The sequence below is a fragment of the Pipistrellus kuhlii genome, unplaced genomic scaffold (genome assembly GCF_014108245.1).
Source record: "Pipistrellus kuhlii isolate mPipKuh1 unplaced genomic scaffold, mPipKuh1.p scaffold_m20_p_3, whole genome shotgun sequence".
In the NCBI taxonomy this organism is placed as follows: Eukaryota; Metazoa; Chordata; class Mammalia; order Chiroptera; family Vespertilionidae; genus Pipistrellus; species Pipistrellus kuhlii.
Genome location: NW_023425529.1, coordinates 6,360,647 through 6,380,537, shown reverse-complemented (window position 1 = coordinate 6,380,537; position 19,891 = coordinate 6,360,647). Strand labels below are relative to the sequence as shown.

General features: G+C 52.6%; 1 protein-coding gene across 8 annotated transcripts in view; it reads left to right on the top strand.

The window, feature by feature from the left end:
• The window catches only part of BTBD11 (BTB domain containing 11), a 232,748-nt gene that overhangs the window by 185,577 nt on the left and 27,280 nt on the right, over nt 1-19,891 (top strand). For 5 of the 8 annotated variants that reach the window (XM_036457443.2, XM_036457441.2, XM_036457444.2 and 2 more), the window contains 6 exons: nt 11,326-11,491; nt 13,524-13,613; nt 15,534-15,635; nt 17,616-17,709; nt 17,803-17,938; nt 18,502-18,722. In XM_036457443.2, coding sequence (XP_036313336.1) covers nt 11,326-11,491; nt 13,524-13,613; nt 15,534-15,635; nt 17,616-17,709; nt 17,803-17,938; nt 18,502-18,722 — 809 coding nt within the window. The remainder of the gene's footprint in view (nt 1-11,325; nt 11,492-13,523; nt 13,614-15,533; nt 15,636-17,615; nt 17,710-17,802; nt 17,939-18,501; nt 18,723-19,891) is intronic. The other 3 variants (XM_036457442.2, XM_045587551.1, XM_045587552.1) reach the window with 3 other exon arrangements.

Below are 19,891 nucleotides of genomic sequence, written 5' to 3'. Positions count from 1 at the left end.
TCCGGAGCTGCTCTATGGCACTTGTCTCTAGAGAACAACCTGAAGGAAAAGAGAACGCAGAGGAGAGAGAGGATGTGGAGTGAGGGGCACACGGTGCATGCAGGCAGGAAGGCGGTGGGGAAAGGTGCCCGTGGAGTGGGTGGCAGGCCTTGTTGGATGGGATGGTGAGAGAGAAGAAATGGTTGAGAGATGGGGAGCCATCCCAGGGGGGCAATTGCAAGAAGGCCTTGAGTTTGAAGCCTGTGGTTGGGAATTCACATTTGTTTGGCACCCAATCTAGTTGTGGCATCTAGTACTCACCCAGGCAGCGGTTGACCAGAATCTCTGTGACCATGGAGGACTGTGGTGACACAGAGAGGCAGTGGAGTGGGTGGTCAGAGCAGGGATCCAGGTTCAGATCTCAGTTCCACTGCTTGCAGGCTGTGTGACCTGGGGCACATTTCTGAGCCTCCCTGGGCTGCAGTTTCCTCTTCCCAAAGATGAGGATAGTTTTTCCAGGATCAGAGTAAGGATTACATAATATCAAATATGTGAATGAGTGTCAGTGAGTGTGTGTGTGTGTGTGTGTATGTATGTAATTCTAATTATATAGCTACTAGAGGTCCGGTGCATGAAATTCGTGCATGGGTGGGTTCCCTAGGCCTGGCTGGTGAACAGGGCCAATCGGGGCCAGGCCAATCAGGGTCGGTCCAGAGAAGAAGCAATGGTCAACGGGCTGGGCATAGAAGGAACGGACGCCAGATGTCACCACTACCTTTATCGGCACCCCAACACCACATGGTTCCCCGCCTCACCCCTCCTCCTTCCCTCGTGGCTGTGCCGCCACCATGGCGGGCAGCAGCAGGCCATTTGGGGCCTGCCGGCTGGAGAGACAAACAGGGCACAGGAGGTTGGCCACACTGGGAATCAAGCCTACAACCCAGGCATGTGCCCTGACTAGTAATCGACTGTGACCTTCTGGTTCATAGGTCAGTGCTCAACCACTGAGCCACACCGGCCAGGCACTGCTGTCCCATTTTATAGATGAGGACATGGAAGCCTAGAGAGAGCTGGGGCACCTTGCCCGAGGTGTGACTGCACAGGAATGTGCTGGGTTGGCTTACACTTCCACATCAGTAGTCCTTCGTGAGTGTCTGGGTCCAGGTAAAAGAAGCCAGCCTTGCTGTCTGCTCCTGGATTTCATCAGTCTCTCCGGTGAGCTCCCAGAGGTAGGAGAGGCTGGCAACTGATCCTTAATTACTGTTTTGAGCGAGCGTTGTGCTCTCATTTTTCTCCCCTAGGCATCTGCATTTTCAATTACATAGTCACCTACCTAGGCAAACAGCTTGCTTCAGATCCTTCTCCGTGGCAGCCTGTGAGGGCAGGGCCCACATGGGCTCTCGTGCTGCTGGGCCCAGCGCCCGGCCTGTAGCTGGCGCTCACTGAATGGGTATGTAGGAATGAATGGATCCTGGCTCTTCCCTGCACCTCTGAGCTTCTCCAGGGCAGAGATCTCATCCCTGTGGCCTCTGAATCCCCAATGTGTGCCACATAGCAATTCGAGAACGTTGGGGTCTGTGAGGCCGGGACCCTGGGGGGACTTTGAGATGACACAGGTCTGGATTGAAATGGAAGAAGGAGCCCAGTGATGTTAGGGCAAGATTCCTTAGCCCCTCTTGGCCTCAGTTTCCTCACCTGTGAAATGGGGGTGCTGAAATTGGCCTTTTGGGGTTCCCGTGAAGGTTTAAACAAGATGGAAGCATGGGCTCAGGAGTCAGCCTGTCTGGATTGAATGCCAGCCCAACCCCCTGCGGATTGTGTGACCGTGGGCAAGTGACTTGACCTCCATGCCTCAGGTTTTTATCTGTGAAATAAAGAGAACAGAGCCCAATGCATGGGGTGATTTGGAGGATGAGATGGATAATGCTTAGCACATGGAAAGCTATTGATAAGTGCCAGGTAATATTACTAGAGGTCTGGTGCACAACATTCATGCACTGGGAGGGTGGAGGGTCTCACAGTTTGGGACCCTCAGGGAATGTCTGCCTGACGGCTTAGACCTAAGCCGGCAGGCGGACCTCCCCCAAGGGGTCCTTAGCACTGTCTCAGAGGTGGAAGAGGCTCCCACCACCGCTGCTTCACTCGCCAGCTCTGAGCCTGGCTTCTGGCTGAGCAGCACTCCTCCTGTGGGAGCACACTGACCACCAGGGGGCAGCTCATGCATTGAGCATCTACCCTCTGGTGGTAAGTGTGCATCTTAGCGACTGGTCATTCCGCCTTTAGGTTGATTTCCTTATTAGGGTTTTATTACATAGAATTATTATTTTATTATTATTATTATTTATTATTATAAACAATAGTGTATTAGGGAAACTGTAAATACTTCTATGTCTCTGATTATCGCTAACATCTTTACTCTGTCCCAAGGCAGCCAGTCTGCCCACTAGGCTTGGGAAACCAAATTGTGGGCCGTGAGGGCCCAGGCAGCAGAGTGGGGCTGCGCCTCTCAGAGTCATCCCGGTGACAGCCGGACCCCTCAGCCCACGTCCTGCAGTGGCTGTGGGCTCCGCATCTTCCTTGTGAGCAGAGCCAAGCAGCCCCTCCCGTCCCACAGCCGGGAGACCCCACGCTGCTGGGGCCTTGGGAGTTCTGTCCCAGGTCGCCAGCCTGCTGGTGAGACCCAGATGAATAAGAACAGAAACTCAGGGAAAGGGACGTGCAGAGCCGTGGGAACAATAGCAGGTCTGTCTCAAGGGCCAGCAGGGTCCACAGTGAGGGCTGGGCTCAGAGGGCCAGGCCCCAGAACTGCTCTAGGACTGGCGGTTCGTGTGGCTGGAGGCTGGGCGGAGGGAGGGACAGACTTCCAGATGGCCTGATTGCATCTCTGGGAAGAGGCCCTACAATCAGGAAATGATGGCATTGCGATAAGTATGCATTTCGCGTATTGGGCAGTTATTATCACACTCTGTGCTGAGTGGTTCAGATGTATTCTCTGCTTTAATCCCCGTCACAGATTCAGGCAGTCAGCACTTACTGTTGCCATCCCTGTTTTGCAGATGGAGAAACAAACAGAGGCTGAGAGGGGTTAAGCTACCTGCCGAGGTAGCGAGGAGGAAGCCAAGTGGGGTGTGGACCCTGGGCGTGGGCCCTAGACTCTGCCTGCCCTGGGTGCACAGGCTCTAGTGCCGAGCTTGGGCCTGAGCCTAAATTGCCAATAGAATGGGAATAACAATAACAACACATAATGAGCCTGCAGTAAAGGGTAGCTTTTATTATTATTATTGCTGCTGATGAGGAAGGTCATGATATGAGAACTGCTTAGAACTTTTGGGGTACAGACCCAGAGTCATGCATGAGAAATCCCTCTGAAGCCCAGAAATCGTCAGCTCCTGGGCTGTATGGAGGGACAGACTCTGGAGCCAGGCTGCCCTGGTTCAAATCCCGACTCCTACTTATTAGCTGGGTGACCATGAGCAAGTTCATTAACCCTCTGTGTCCCTTTTTCCTTATCTGTACAATAGGTTAATAATAATCATCCTTCCTCATAGGGTTATCATGAGAGTTTAACAAGCTAATATTTGTAAAAAGCTTATAATATGCCTGCTACACAGTGAATACTAAGTATATAGATATAGATATAGATAGATAGTAGATATATATATACATATATATATATATATACATATACACATATATATACATATATACATATATACATATATATATATATAAAAGGCTAATATACAAAGTGTCTCCTTGGGAGTTCAACCAGGAGACCAGGAGTTTGATCGCTCACTGATGTGTCCTGACCACCAGGGCATGGCACAGAAGAAGGAAGGCCTCAGCCAGCAGCCAGAAGGCCCCAATCAGCCCTGATCACCAGCCAGGCCTAGGGACCCTACTGGTGCACATATTTCGTGCACCAGGCCTCTAGTCTGTTACATACGTAAAAGGTGGAATGTTAGTGTTTTCGTTTTACACGAGAGAAAAGTAAGTGAAATTAAGTCCTGGTTAGCGAGAGCAGAGACAAATGGTGAAGCCAGGCTGAATGGCTTCTGAGCCCTCACCTCACTAGGGTTACCTGGAGTCTGTGCTCAGGGACCCTGGGAACTGCTGGTTCCCAGCACCAGCGGGTCAGGATTGGACCTGCAGGCAGAGGAGGAAAGAGGGGCTGGAGACCTGGCTGGGCAGCTGCACCTCACCCCCACCCCCCTGCAGCCTGAGAGGCTCTGCCCTTTCTTGCTCACTGGACTGTTCCAGAAACGGCTTTTATCCAGTGTGGCTCCCATTCCCCTCCCCACAACCTCTGACATCACTCATGTGCTTGCAAAACCCTTCTGAGCGACAGACCTGCCCACTGGGACAGACCTGCCTTTCTCCTGGCGGGATTTGTTAGATACGATGCCTAATTTGAGATCTTAAGAAGCGCTTTTACTACAATGTTCTCTAGTCTCTGTGTCTCCTGGTTGCATATGCTCTCCAAACAGGCTGCCTCTTGCTTTGTCATTTGTAAGAACGAGTATGATACGAAATCTCTAACATTTCGTGAGAGCTGCGTGCTAAGCCCTGTGACTCTCCTAAGCACCATACGTGGATGATCTCATTTAATCCGCACCCAGACTCTGAGGAGGACGGTTTTAGGACTAACCTCGGTTTGCAGATGAGAGCACGGAACAGCGAAGAGGTTAAGTAACTTGCCCCACGATCACAGAGCTGCTAAGGAGCAGAGCTGGGAACCAGAGAGCGCGCTCCTAATGCCTGTGCTCGCTTTAAAAATTAATAAAGGAATGAAATGTGTCTGAAGCCTCACCGGCGGAGTGCACGAGGGAGCAGCGGGAGGCAGGGACGCAGGAGCGGCCACCTCCAGGCCAGCTCCCGGGCTGCGCTCGGGCCTGCAGGCCCCTCGGAGCGGAGCGAGTCTTTCTGAAGCCACGTTCCTGAAACGGGGGCAGCAATTGAGCCCGTCTCTGGGGGCCGGGGCCCTTGAGAAAGGAGAGAAATTGGCCGCCTTGATAGCTGACCTCGTGCTCAAATTGATCAGATTTTTATGGCATCACTGAAAGCCACTCAAAGGGAAAACCGCCGAGCTGATGAAGCCCCAGGTGGCTGGCTCAATAGATTTCTGCGTCAGTCAGTCCTGCGTGTGGGAGGGGGTGCCCATTTGTCCAGCCAGGGGGGCCCTTCGGGTTTGAGGGGCAGGTCCCTCGGAGCCTTTCCGGAGGTGGTCGGTGGAGCTCGCAGGCTGCAGGAATGAAGATCCTGCAGTTCCATTTTCTAACAAGCCCCGTTGAACAGGAAGGAGTGTTTTATGGAAAATGTTTCTCACCTGCTTGTGTGCTTGCCTGCCGTGGCGGGTACAATTCAGTGGCCAGAATCTCTGCTTAATTCATGTGGCTGAGGGATGCTGGATAATCAGGTGTTTCCTGAGGCCTCAGGAATGAGTTGTGTGTGGCCCACCCAACAGTTACTCCCGTGTGCTTCCGGCATGCAGGGTAGGCCCTGGGGGAGGCTAGGGAGGGGAGGTGTGGAACTGGCCTGGAGGTGGGATGAGAAGGAGAGCAGCTTGCCCTGGCCAGTGTGGCTCAGTAATTAGTCAGCCTCCAGACCAAGGGTTGTGGGTTCGATTCCCAGTCAAGGGTATATACCTCAGTTGCAGGCTCCATCCCTGGCCCAGTCATGAAGTGAACGGGATGCAGCCAATTGATGTGTCTCTCTCACATCAATGTTTCTCTCTCTTCCCCTGCCTCCTCCTTCCTCTCCATGTACTCTAAGAAAATAAAAATAAATCAATGGGAAAAAATATATCCTCAGGTGAGGATTAAAAATAAGAATAAAAAATGTAAAGGGGAGAGGAGCTCTGGCCAGTGTTGCTAAGTGATTAGAGTGTCGGCCCACACCCCATAGGGTCTTGGGTTTGATTCCTGGTCAAGGGCATGTGCCTGGGTTGCAGATCCAATCCCCAGCCCCAGCCAGGTGGTGTGTACAGGAAGCACCCAACGTGTCTTTTCCCTCTCTCTCTCTCTCTCTCTCTCTCTCTCTCTCTCTCTCTCTCTCTCTCTCTCTCCCTGTCTTCCACTCTCTCTAAAAAAAAAAATCAATGGAAAAATATCCTCAGGTGAGGATTAAAAGAAAAAGAAGAAGAAAAAAGGACAGGAGCATACCTCCCTTTGCATACAGAAAAGGACTCCTTTGAACTTGAGTGTCATATTCATGAGGGATGAAAAGGAACCAGTCCTGCAAAGAGCTATGGGGAGGGCCTTCCAAGGAGAGAGAATAGCAGGACCAGAGCCCTCAGAGCAGGAAGACCTTGGCCTGTGGAAGGGACAGAAGCGGGGGCTGCTGGGGCAGTGAAGGAGGAAGGGGAGGGTTGGAGAGCAGGGTGGGACCCTGAAGGCTGGAGTGGATTCTCGTTACATGGGAAGGCATTGAAAGGTTTTAAGCAGGGGCATAGCATGGTCCTATTTGTATTTTAAGTTCATTCTTCCCTTGTGTAAGAAACCGGTGTGGAAGGGAGAAGCGTGAGAGCAGGAAGACCAGTGAGGAGGCTACTGCAATCATCTAGGTGTTTGGAGCCAGGGTATGGCCAGTGGAGGTGGAGAGAAGCAATGGATGTGGAATTGGGGGCTTGGGTGGCACAATCAACAGCTAAGGGGATGAATATGGGCATGAGAGAAGCTTCTCGCCTGAGCACCTGGTGGACAGGGATGCCGTTTGTGGAGATAGGATGACCGGCGGACAAGTTCAGAGGGTGAGAGATGGATGTGTTAATAAAAAGCTCAATTCTGGACACACTACATTTGAGGGTCTGGGAGACATGGAAGAGAGGTACTCTTGTAGGCAGTTGCATTTGGGGGCACGCCAGCATCATGGAGAAGGGCCTGGTCCCTCTGAGAGGGGTCAGGCAGGGTGCCTCGTTCAGCAGGTGAAATGCCGACTCCCTGCTTACCAGCTCTGTGACGGGAAATTTCCTCATCTCTGGAATGGGGCCTCTAACCGCACCCACATTATGGGCTTATTGTAAAAATTGTATGAATTAATACACGGGAAGAGCTTGGATTTCAATAGTAAGTATTCAATAAGTGTCAGCTTCTTATAACAACGATGTAGTACTATCATCATCACCATTAGCTACAGTAATTTTCTTGCCATTTGTCTCTTCCTAATTAAAACCAAGGACCTCTCAAGCTGGTAAACACTGCTGATGTTCTTGGAATTAATTGTTGAGCAGGCTGGGGCTCAGTGAGCACGGGGTAGAATCTGTGTCGTTTCTCCCTCCTCTTAGCCCCATGCATGGTGCCCAGTAATAGTTATCCAGTTACATGGATTTTAGCTTGACTCCGGGGGGGGGGGGGGGGGAGAATGCTTATTTGAGAGAATCAATCAAGCATTGAGAAGAGCAGACAGGAAAGAGGAAATTGCAAACTCAATGACAAGGACAATTCGCAGCCTCTTTGCTCCCAAGAAAGAAGCTCTGGTTTCACAAAGCACCCTCTTTCTGAATTAGACAGTGGTCTGGGAGAAGAAATTTCTCCTTACAACGAGTCAAACCTGATACCTCCCTGAGAGTTGCATGTGCGTTCATGCACATATGTGTACACACACACACACACACACACACACACACCATCAAGGCTCCAGACACCAGGGAAACACACACAGACCCCTCCTCTTCCCCACCCCGAAGCCACAGTGACATAGGCCCCGGCCCCTTCCCTGTTGCTCTCACCCTATTCTCTCCTGTCCATTGGGCTTGAAGCTTCTTCCTTGACCATTTTTAAAAAAAATATTTTTATTGAGAGGAAGGGAGAGAGACAGAAACATCAATGATGAGAGGTAATCATTGATCCGCTGTCTCCTGTATGCCCCACACGGGATCAAGCCCAAAAACCAGGCATGTGCCCTGACTGGGAATCAAACCGGCAACCTCCTAGTTCATAGGTCGACGCTCAACCACTGAGCCACACCAGCCGGGCCTCCTTAACCATTTTTAGGGAGCATCGGTCCTTCAGATGAAGCCTCCTTCACAAAGGTGTTCCCTCTTTCCCTGGAGATGGGTGCCGTCCTCACTACAGTGGGATCCATGGACTCCCCTCAGGTTCTTTTAGGGTCAAGGCAGGTGGCCCTGCCCATTCCCAGATAAAACAGTTCAATTTCAGATAATTAGTGAATAATGTCTTAGTGTCCGTTTGTCCCATGCAATATTTGCTAGTAGAGTACCTTTTATTGGCTAAATCCAAAGCCCTTAGCAATGAGTCCCAAGTCCAAAGCCCCATGAACTCGCCCTATGGCACGGCCCCATTCTGTACCCCAGAAGTTCAAACTTGGGTGCTGATGCCGTGGTCTAAGGCCAGGCCCGGAGTCCTGCATTTCCCCCTGACCTGGGGAGCATTCAGGCTTCCCGGGAGAGTGTCCAGCAGCGTTGGGGGTGATCTTTCATCTTGGAGTCCAGGATCCTGGTCCACTCTGGTCCCCTAAATACCTTTCTTAGTTCTTCCCTGGGCCTTGGAGCCTGACCTGATCCGGTTCCTGAAGCATGTGTACAGACTCCAGACCCCCTATCAACCCCAAACTCGGATCCTCTGGGATTTTCGCTGCATCAGCTCCCCCTGGTGGCCAGAAGCAAAATCCTAGTGTCACCTATTGAAAGCCTAACACAGTGGTCGGTAAACTCACTGGTCAACAGAGCCAAATATCCACGGTATAAGGATTGAAATTTCTTTTGAGAGCCAAAAACCGACTTCTGCGCATGGGCCACGAAGTTTCAATTGCACTGTATGTGCGCGCCCACACATGGTATTTTGTGGAAGAGCCACACTCAAGGGGCCAAAGACCTCCAACCATGTGGCTCTCGAGCCGCAGCTTGCTGACCACTGGTCTGACATATCCTACCTACCGCAGGGTTCCTGTTTCAGGACAGCCTTGGACCAAGGCTCCTCTGTCAGCAGAGATGAACGATGTATCAGGAACCCAATGAAAGGTCACGTATACACCCACCCCACCCGCCTCCTGAGGCTCTCTGTGGTCACCTCTCTGCTGTTCTCCCCAGAACCTAGCCTTGCTGCTGAGCAGGAGTCTTAGCACCATAAACAGCACCCCCTCTCCTTTCTCCCGAGGATAAAAAGGAAGATAATCCCCCCACAAACTGAATCCTTCCTATACCACCCTGTGGGTTAGTGAGAGGCAGGAATGGGACCAGGGATGCTGAATGCCTGCCTCCTTTCCTCCATTCCCACCCTCTGGGTTGGCAAGAGGAGGGACAGGAGGGGGTCTGGGACAGCGCTGACTGCGGCTGATGAGACTGCGTGGGCCACCAGCCGCAGGGCCGTCACCTGAGCAATGGGCACCTGCATGTGGAGAAGACAACCCACGGCACCTGCTCCACCCCAGCAGCCACAGCCTTCACTCAGCCCCTTGTCCCGTCTCTGTCACCAGCAGCTTCTTCATCCACGTAGCTAGCATGGACATGGCTCTTATCTCTAGGGGGGGGGCTCCCCGCAAACCCATCCTCTACTCTCTCTCAGAGCTGGCCTTCCAACCATACCAGTGCCTGCCTGCTTCAAAATGTTCAATGGCCCTTACGGGTGACGTTTGGAGCCTTGAGAATCAAGTCAGGTTCCCCTGTCATCCAACCCACCCACCACCCACCCCCTCAGCTCTGGCACCCTGCCTATAAGTTTAGACCCTGGAAACCCTGGGACCTTCCCTCCCTCACTTCACCTGCCATGCCTCCTTGCCACACTTCTGCTCATACGAGCTCAAAGTTCTTCTGCTTTCTTTCCTCCTATCCCTTCCTTATTTAAGTCACCTCCTCCAGGAAGCCTTGCTGTATCCCCTAGGCTCTGTTTGGTGCATGCCTCCGATCCCTCAAGCACTGCATGCACCACAGAGGATCTCATGGCCAGAGCCTGTGCCCTCTCCCCTTCAGGGACAGTGACACGTCTTCGGCCCCTAGCGCAGAGCTAGCCACCAGCAGGTGCCCCATAAGTGCTTGCAGATCTGATTCCGTCGGTGATGGATCAGTTCGCGGTGGGAAGGAGGTAGCGTCCTGTACCCGCAGAGTTTGCATCGCTTTCTGGAACCTGTTTATTTTTCTCTCACCTTCCCTGACCTCTCGCTCGCTCGCTGCGCCCAGCTGCCTGGGTTCGTTTTCGAGGCACCTGACTATTGGTGACCACATTCCATCTTCCCAGGTCTCTGCCCTGCTTCTGCTTTGAATGTCCAGCATCCACCTGCCCTGTGTTCGTTCAGCTATCGTTTGTAACAGCGCCATGTGCTGGGCGCTGTCTGGCACTGGGATGCAGACACACTAGCCAGGGTCTCTGCTTTCACCGAAGTCCCAAGCCTGGAGGGGAAGGCAAGCAAGGGAAGAGGCAAATAGTATGTGCCATGATGGGGGACAAGGGGGCACAGTAGATACCCAAGCAGGCTCTCCAGGCTGCCGTGGTTCACACCCCAGCACCTCTGCTTGCCGGCTGCGTGGCCTTGGGCAAGTCCTTTCACTGTGTCTGTTTCCCCGTGGTTAACAGAGGAGTAAAGGGCCAGCCAGTTGGACTCTGTGGATAGAGCATCGGCCTGGAGACCAAAGGGTCTTGGGTTCAATTCCAGTCAAGGGCACATCCCTCGGTGGGGTTGCAGGCTTCTCCCCGGCCAGGGCCCTGGTCTGGGGCTCGCGCAGGAGGCAACCCATGGATGTTTCTCTCACATCAGTATTTCTTCCACTCTCTCTAAAAATCAGTGGGAAAATATCCTTGGGTGAGGATTAAAAAAAAAAAAAAAAAAAAAAAAAAGTGGGTTAAAAATAGTATTTAAGCCAAAACCTGTTTGGCTCAGTGGATAGAGCATTGGCCTGCGGACTGAAAGGTCCCAGGTTTGATTCTGGTGAAGGGCATGTACCTTGGTTGCGGGCACATCCTCAGCAGGGGGTGTGCAGGAGGCAGCTGATAGATGGTTCTCTCTCATCGATGTTTCTAACTCTCTCTCCCTCTCTTTTCCTCTCTATAAAAAAAATAAATAAAATATATATTTTTTTTAAATAGTATTTACCTCTTGGGGTTGAGTGAGGATTAATTCATGTAAAGAGTTTAGGGTATCCTACCCCCCAGTAAACATTCAGTAAATAGTAGCCCAGAGTCTACTTTGCTCCCTGCGTGAAGAAACACGGAGGACAGGACAGATCCACAGCAGGACAAAGGGTCAAGACGTCCACATTCTAACGAAGGCCCAGGAGCGGGCCGTGGACATGAAAAGTGAACACAACGTCTCCTGGTGCTCCCTGACGCTGGGGGCCTTCCAGGCCTGCCCCTGGGGAGGCCGCCGCATCCAGCTGACCCTCTCTCCCTCCCTTAGGGCTGACGACTGCTTTTTTGCTTCTCGGAAGCTGGACGCGGTGGCCATCGAAGCCAAGTTTAAGCAGGACCTGGGTTTCCGGATGCTGAACTGCGGGCGGACGGATCTGGTGAAGCAGGCCGTGTCCCTCCTGGGGCCCGATGGGATCAACACCATGAGCGAACAGGTACGGGGTCCTCTGGGTGTCTGAATACGCACCCCCACCTTCACCACGAGCGACACCCCATGGCAAGTGGACACAGCGGGCACTGGACAGAGGCTCCCCCTATGGGTAACTCAGGGTGACTTTTTATTTATTTTTATTTTTTTCTTATTTTTTAGTTTTTAAAATAAAAATACCCTTGTTCATCTTTATAGAAGTTGCACGTGGTCATTGCAGCTGAAATGGAAAAGAGAGAAAAAATAGGCCTATTCCAGAAAGGAAATCATCCCCTCTCCCGGATAACCATCCTATTTATATTTAGTGTGTGTCCTTCACGTTCTTTTTCCAGCCTGGTTAAAATTAGTTGCTCAGCCGGCCTGTTACTTCATCACAGAACAAATCGAGACAAATTTCCACCAAACTTTCAGGGTACGTTTAGGAGGCACAGAAGTCATTCTGGGGGACCCCAGGAGGAGCCTCTGAGACAGGCAGCTGACCCCCAAACCCCTGACACTGAGGTGCAATGAAAGATACTTTAATATTAAAAATCATTAAATAATTTTGGTCCCTTTTAATGGTGACTTAACATGGTCATATTATTTATTCATTTAGCCACACTCGGTTGTTGGGTGTTTAGGTTGTTTCTAGTCACTTATATCAATAACACTGAGCTAAATAAACTTATACAAATCTTTGTTCGAATCCCTGATTGTCTCATTAGGAAAACTCTTAAGAGTGGAAATAGTGGTTCAAACTCATTAATCTTTCTGAAGGTTTTTGTTTTGGTTTTTTTAATCTCAAATTACTATTCCAGAGACTTGGTTTCCTTGTACACACCCTCCAACAAATTATATGTGTGTTCCCTGTGAATCTTTTGCTTACCTTTTGCCTGGTTTTCACTGGAGCTTTACTGTCTTTTTTATTGAGAAGAGCTCTTTATATATGAGACACATGACCCCTTATTATAACGTGACAGATATGTCTCCATGCACTGCTTACCTTTTCGTCTTGTTTACGTTTTCAATTTCATGCCCTCCGTGCTGCAGTGATTTTCCTTTGCAATTATTTTATTATTTTTGTGCCTAGTTGACTTTTATGGTTTTAATTTTGTCCCTGTGTCGCTAAAGCAAACCAGAAATGGTTTCAGTGGATGGTGTCAGATAAGGCTCTTCTTACTGGGATATTTCCTCCCTCCACAGCCACCACACTGTTTATGGAAATATCCATCCATCCCTTCTGTTGGTTTGGGTACATTGTTTATAATAAGCAGGAGTCTTGGGCAAATGCTTATGGAATTTTTGAAAGCCATTCCTCATTCGCTTGTAAATGGTAATGTCAAAGCAGATGTCAACTCTGGGGGTGTGCTCAGAGGTATCCAGTTTCCCTTGATCCCGACCGGTATCTTGAATAGAGTAAAGATGATGCTTGTTACGTTGAGAAAGAGAAAATGTCAAGGAAACAATGTTTGTCATTTTGATTGCTTGGCGGCGGATGCTGAGAACCCAGAAAGTTGAAGTCAGCCATTTGCTTCAGCCAACACTCCTAGGGCTGTGGCACCCTAACACAGACAAAGGAAAACCCTCCAACGTAAGCAACGATAAATGCAAAAAAAGAGAGACAATTTATGGTCCCTTCTTGCCTTCATGTTGGTTTGCAAACTATGGAGGATTGTGACCTTAAGGCTGTTTATTATAATTATTTTTTAATATATTTTATTGATTTTTTTTTACAGAGAGGAAAGGAGAGGGATAGAGAGTTAGAAACAACGTTGAGAGAGAATCATCGATCAGCTGCCTGTTGAACACCACCCACTGGGGATGTGCCCACAAGTATGATATATGCCCTTGACCGGAATCAGGGACCCGGGACCTTTCAGTCCACAGGCTGATGCTCTATCCACTGAGCCAAACCGGTTTCGGCTATTATTATTTTTTTAATGCCGGATTTTGAGTGCAGAGATAGCCTTCTAAGCAAAAGTAAGAATTTGCATCTTAGCATCAAGTGACCCAGCCACCTGGTAACCCTTCTTCGTCCTCTGGTTTCTCACTCCCCGCAGGGCATGACCCCCCTGATGTACGCCTGCGTCCGTGGGGATGAGGCGATGGTGCAGATGCTGCTGGATGCTGGAGCTGACTTGAATGTGGAGGTGAGGGTGCAGGGAGCTGCAGGGCCCCTCGGCCTGGCATCCCCAGGGGAAGGTGAATCAAGAGCGGGGGGAGGGGCTTTCTCTCCCGAGAGCCACTGCTGAGGGCAGGGCACTCTGTCCAGCAAAGAGGTCAGACCAGCGGATGGATTCCCTCCATCTTAAGGCCCCAGCCCAGGGAAACTCCAAGGAGCATGTTATGTTTCACATAAAAACAGCCAACAAAGCCACAAGGCGCACCAGCTTTTAATCGGCTCAGGAGTATAGTCTCTGCTCCTTATGGTAATCCATTCCTTCTGGGATCAGAGCAAAGAGTGCCCTCCTGAGCCACCAGCCCCTTCCCTCTGCGCAGTGCAAAGCCGGGCCCTGTCCCAGAGCTGAGGCATGGCTCCCCCTCCCCCACCGAATCTATTGGCGACCCTGGTTGGCTGAGTTGCGGTCACGGGTCGTAAAGCTAAAGCTAATCACAAAGCTCTGAAGTAGCGTGCTGGAGCAAAAAGCACCCCCCAGCAGGCTTTAGAATTTGACACGGGTTCAAATTCTGACACTGTCTGGGCCGTGGTAACGTACTTTTGTGCTTGGGCAAGTGGTTTCTGAGCCTCGGTGTCCCCATCTGCAAAATGGGAGAATAATCACAGCCATCTCAGAGAGCTGTTGGAAGAAACAAATACAGGGGGGAACTAGCATCAGTTTGGGACTCAGTATTGGTGTCCTTCCCTGCCGGGGGTTGTAATAGGTGAAATCACACTTTTTTTACTTTTTTTTTTTTTTAACCATGTTCTATGCTGTCTTAAGACCCACTCTCTCCACCAGCCAGATATTGGCAGCCTTGAAAACTGGGGAAATTGGTATGCCACCGTCCTAACTCAGCAACCCTGTGAAACCTTTTTAGGTCAAAATTAGACGCTCTTGTCGATTTAGTACTGTGGGTTTTGTTCGGCTTTTCTATTTGCTTTTGGGGTGTAGTGCTGTGTTTTTTTTAGTGAGTTTTATATTCATCGGAGGAAAGCAGTCAATAGACATAGTTTGGGATCCATCACCATTTTGGATCATACAAGTATTGGGGATTTCATACACACACACCCCTGTTATGCATCCATAATCACCATGCAGACCCTGAAAGGACTCCCAGCTTGGGTTCCCAGGGGTTCCCCAGTCCTCCCTAACCCAGCCCATGGCTCCCAGCTCCAGGCTTCCCCTGCAGGGGAGGAGTGACCTCAGCTCCTCTGAATGCAGCAGGCATCTCGGGGACATGGCCCCAGGAATGTTCAGGAAAACCATGTGTGGATGCCCGTCCTGCAGGACCCCAACCCTCAGCTGCCCAGACACCTCTCTTGTGGCCAGGGGTGTTTTGAGATACACACACACACACACCCCATGCCAAAAGACCAGTGTCAGAGCAGAGCGCTTATTTGTGGTGCTTTCGGGGAAGTTTTTATGCCCAGGTTCAAGAAATCTGAGGACCTTTGTCAACCAGAGAGGCAGCAGGAGAGTGGACTGAGGACAGTGTGGGTGAGCTGTGACCAGATGGTGCCACTTCCTCCTTGCCTGGGGTTTGCTGCCACCGGGAACGTCCCCTAAAGGCGTAGGTGAGCTGGCAGTGGCATCTCATGTAGGTCTCAGAACCACCAACTTTCCTGCAGCAGAGAGAGAAGCCAGGCAGGTGAGCTGGCTCATTGTGGCCACCCTCACACCTTCTCCAAGGCACCTTCGCGGTGGCCAGAGGTCATCCATTGAATTGCGTTCAGACAAGAAGCAAAGGAGTCCTTGTTTCTCACCACCCCCATCACCAACACTTCCCCAGGCACCGGCCAGGGCGTCCATTGTACGCCTTTCCCTCGTGCCCAGCCACGGCGAGGTCCGTCCTGCTCGTCTACGTATTGTGAAGGTCACGTTCTGAAAATAACTTCAATTTGTTTATAGGTTGTCAGTACTCCTCATAAATACCCGTCCGTCCACCCCGAGACCCGCCATTGGACGGCTCTGACTTTTGCTGTGTTGCATGGACATATTCCTGTAGTTCAGGTATTAACGCATTCCCCTATCCACACCTGACCTTTAACTTCACCTCTCCCATGATGCAAATCTGTACCTCTCCCGGCATGCATAGTCACTGAGACATTCCTATTGGTTCACTGCAATTAAATAGAGCACATGCATCTCATATGCGTGAAAGCGTCGTATGGAAGGATCTCTATGGCCCAGCGTTAGCCAGTATGAAATTGTCACCTACCCACATGCAGCCTCACACAACACACACCGTGGCCGACCTACGGAAGGTGTTCCCCGTGGCTCGGGGGCGGGGCCCGAGCTGTGGCTTTGTGGATTGGTTCGTTTTATTTGCCGTAACGTGAACACAAAACATGGCTGGTGTGAGACCTTGGAGCCTCCTCCCCTTCGGGGTGACCCTGGTGTTTGTGGAGAGTCTAGTGGCTTCCAACCAGTGGGAAGACGCATCCAGGTTGCCAAGGCAACGGGTTCCAAAAGACAGACACTTGCGAGGATCCCACTTCGTGGAATCGGACCCAGGAGCCTTGGCCTGTGTCTTCTGAGACTGCTCCCACGCATGGAGAGACATCCTCCTCCGAGGCCCTGTGGGCATGCGCGTGTTGCTTGCGCCTTCTCTGGCTGTTGTTGAGTTGGTGTTTGTTGGTGAGCCATCCAGTACATTCTAGATCACATGTGTCAAACACAAGGCCCGCGGGCCAAATCCGTCCCGCCAGGCCTTGCAATGTGGCCCGCACCGCGCTGTCATCACTGCACTCCGCTGCGTTTCCATCACAATGACAGTTTATGACTGTTCAGTAAACCATTCGGCCCGCGATTTAGGCTGGATTTTAGATTTTGGCCCCTTCTCTGATTGAGTTCGACACCCCTATTCTAGATCTTAAACGTGGTCTTCCCTGCATCAGAAAGGAGAGGCGAGCAGCCAGGCCTGGACCCCTCCTGACCCCACCTGACCCCACAGGGAGTGCTGAGCTTCGGGTCCATCAGGAACTTGCCTCCTTTGATGGGGTCCAAGCCTCTGAGGATGAACGGAGAGCAGGGAACAGTGAGAGAGGCACCGCTGGGCAATGGTGGGATTCCACGGGAATCCTTCATTGTTGCCTAGGGGGTGGGGATCCTGGAGACAGATCCAAAGCCACGTTTCAGGAGGTCCAATCCCAGTAGAGGAGTCTAGGGAAGAAGAGGCGGGAGGTGGCCTGGCAGGCGCAGATGCCATCCTTGAACAAGCAGTGGCACCCCCGGCCTTTCGATCCGGAGTAGGCACAGTGGGCAGCCGAGCAGAGCCAACCCGAAGTCAGGTGTACAAGTCATGGGAAGCCACACGTGCAGCCCGCTCCTGGCTGCACCCTCAGGGACCCCCACGGGTGATAAAGAAAACAGGTTCTCCCCCTCCCTTACCCCCGCCCCACCACCCCAGCTCGTTTGCATCAGCAGCAGCACATTCACCGGGAGAAACACGGGTACCTTGGGAAGGCACAGAACTGAGTCCTGTGAGGCAGAGCTTTGGGGAAGCTCACAGGCCACAGGGCACCTGCTGGCCAGGAAACGCAGCCTCTGCTGACCTGTCCACGGAGCTCCCGGGACCCTGGCCCTCGCCGGCCCGGGTGCTCTCCAGAACTCTTAATCTGTGATTCCACGAGACCACTTGAATGCTCTTCGACCCAAACAGGGAGTCTTCCAGCCCCTGGTTCCAGGGGCTTCTAGAAACATTCGTGTACGTGTCAGTGCCCCGGAGAGCCTGTTCAAAGGCAGACTCCGGTCCAGTGGGTCTGGGGCGGGCCGGAGGGCCATGTTCCCCACCAGCTCCCAGGGTCCAGTAGATCCCAGCAGCTCCCAGCGCCCCCTCGAGGCCCAGCCGCCCTCGCCCTGTGCCCGTGGCCGCGGACCCAGCGGAGAGCAGGAACATTGGCATGGCACTGATTTCCTCCAGTTTTCCTGACGCCCCCTCAACATCTGATGTGTCCTTTCAACGTGTCCGTGGCGCCTCTCCCTCCGCAGCTCCTTCTGGACGCCGGGGCCAAGGTCGAGGGCTCCGTGGAGCACGGCGAGGAGAACTACTCGGAGACGCCCCTGCAGCTCGCCGCCGCCGTGGGTAAGAGGTGCCCATCCTCACCCTGGCCGAGGGCCTCCACCGACTCTGTGTTTGCTTGTATGCGCTTATGAAACCCCTTCTCTGGGCTTGCAGGCAATTTTGAGCTGGTTAGTTTGCTGTTGGAGCGAGGTGCGGACCCCCTGATAGGAACCATGCACAGGAATGGAATTTCTACCACCCCCCAGGGGGACATGAACTCTTTCAGCCAGGCCGCAGCCCACGGACACAGGTAGGCTAGGGCGGGCCGGAGCCCCAGGCCCCAAGCGGTGCTTGTTAAAAATGCAGATTCCCAGGCCTGCCCCAGACCCGCTGCCTCTCTGGGTGTGGGGCCCAAAGGCAGTGCAGGCCCACCCCATGCCGCACCCATCTGCCTGGACTGACTGTCCTCTCCCAGCCAACATCCACTGTGCAGGCATTAATCCCCTCTCGGAAGCAAAGTGAGAAGAATCCCTTTAAAAAGAATAAATCACTTCCTGTTTGCTCGCCTCCCGTCCACCATTCCCTCTGGATGAATCCCATCGGTTTTATTGCACATCGCCCCACTTAAAGCGGAACCACAGGTTCCAGAGCCTTCTAGATACTCGAGGCAAACACTTAGGTCCCTGGTTGTCCTTGAGGAAACACAGCCAGCCATGCCCCACCATCTCCTCCACCCCCAGAACGGAGCGCCCGCCACCCCAACTTGGTCCCGTCCTCTTCCCGTGTCCCAGGGAGTGGTCCCCGCCCGTCCCCGCCCTGGCAGAGCCCTCCCCCGCCTCTGAGTGTCTTCCTCTCCGGGTTTATGATTGACAGGAACGTGTTCCGCAAACTGCTCGCCCAGCCAGAGAAGGAGAAGAGCGATATCCTGTCCCTGGAGGAGATTCTGGCCGAGGGGACAGACCTGGCGGAGGCAGCCCCGCCCCCCCTGTGCGCCAGCCGCAACAGCAAGGCCAAACTGAGAGCCCTGAGGGAGGCCATGTATCACAGCGCTGAGCATGGCTACGTGGATGTCACAATTGACATCAGGAGCATAGGTCAGTGCGGGCGCCTTCCGCCCCTGGGCACGGCACCACTGCCCGGCACACACACACCACACACATCACACACACACCACACACACACACATACCACACACACACATACACACACCACACACACACACACAGACCACACACACACACACACACATACACACACCACACACACACACACACACACACACACCACACACACACACATACCACACACACACATACACACACCACACACACACACACAGACCACACACACACACATACACACCACACACACACACACACACACATCACACGCGCGCGCACACACCACACACACACCACACACACATACACACACACACACGCACACACACACACCACACACATCACACACACACACCACACACACACACATACCACACACACACATACACACACCACACACACACACACACACAGCACACGCGCGCGCGCACACACATCACACACACCACACACACATACACACACCACACACACACACACACACACCACACACACACACATCACACGCGCGCGCACACACCACACACACACCACACACACATACACACACACACGCACACACACACGCACACACACACACACACGCACACGCCCAGGGGACCTCTCCGTGGCTGGTTGGGACTCACTCCATGCTGAGAGTCCCACACCGACCCCAGCCACAGCAGCATCCTGCCAGCCCCGTCCTCCGGTCACCTTCCCACGATTCCCATACTCCGGGCCCTGGAAGCTAGGCGTGTGAATCACCTGGGAGCTTGTCTGAATACACATCGCCAGGCCCCACACCCAGAAGCTCTGCTGTCTAGGGTCTGGATGGGTAGAGGCGGAAATCTGTATATTTAACAAGCATCCCAGGTGGTTCCCAGGGGTTGGGGCGCAGAGAGCACCCGGACCTACGAAGCTGCGGCCGGGCAGCGGCTAGAGGAGGACAGGCTTCCTTACCAGGGCTTCCCCCCTCCCCCCCCGCTACTTCCCCCTCCGGAAGGCTTTGGGGGGGCTGGCTCTTCCGTGATGGCTCCTCCGTGCATCTGAGGGACAGGCTCACCAGGCCTTCCCAGTCTAATGGCACAGCCCCAGCGTGGGAATAGCAGCACTCACAGGGGCCTTAAACTCAGGGGGCCTGCAGAGGGGCCCCATGCAGATGT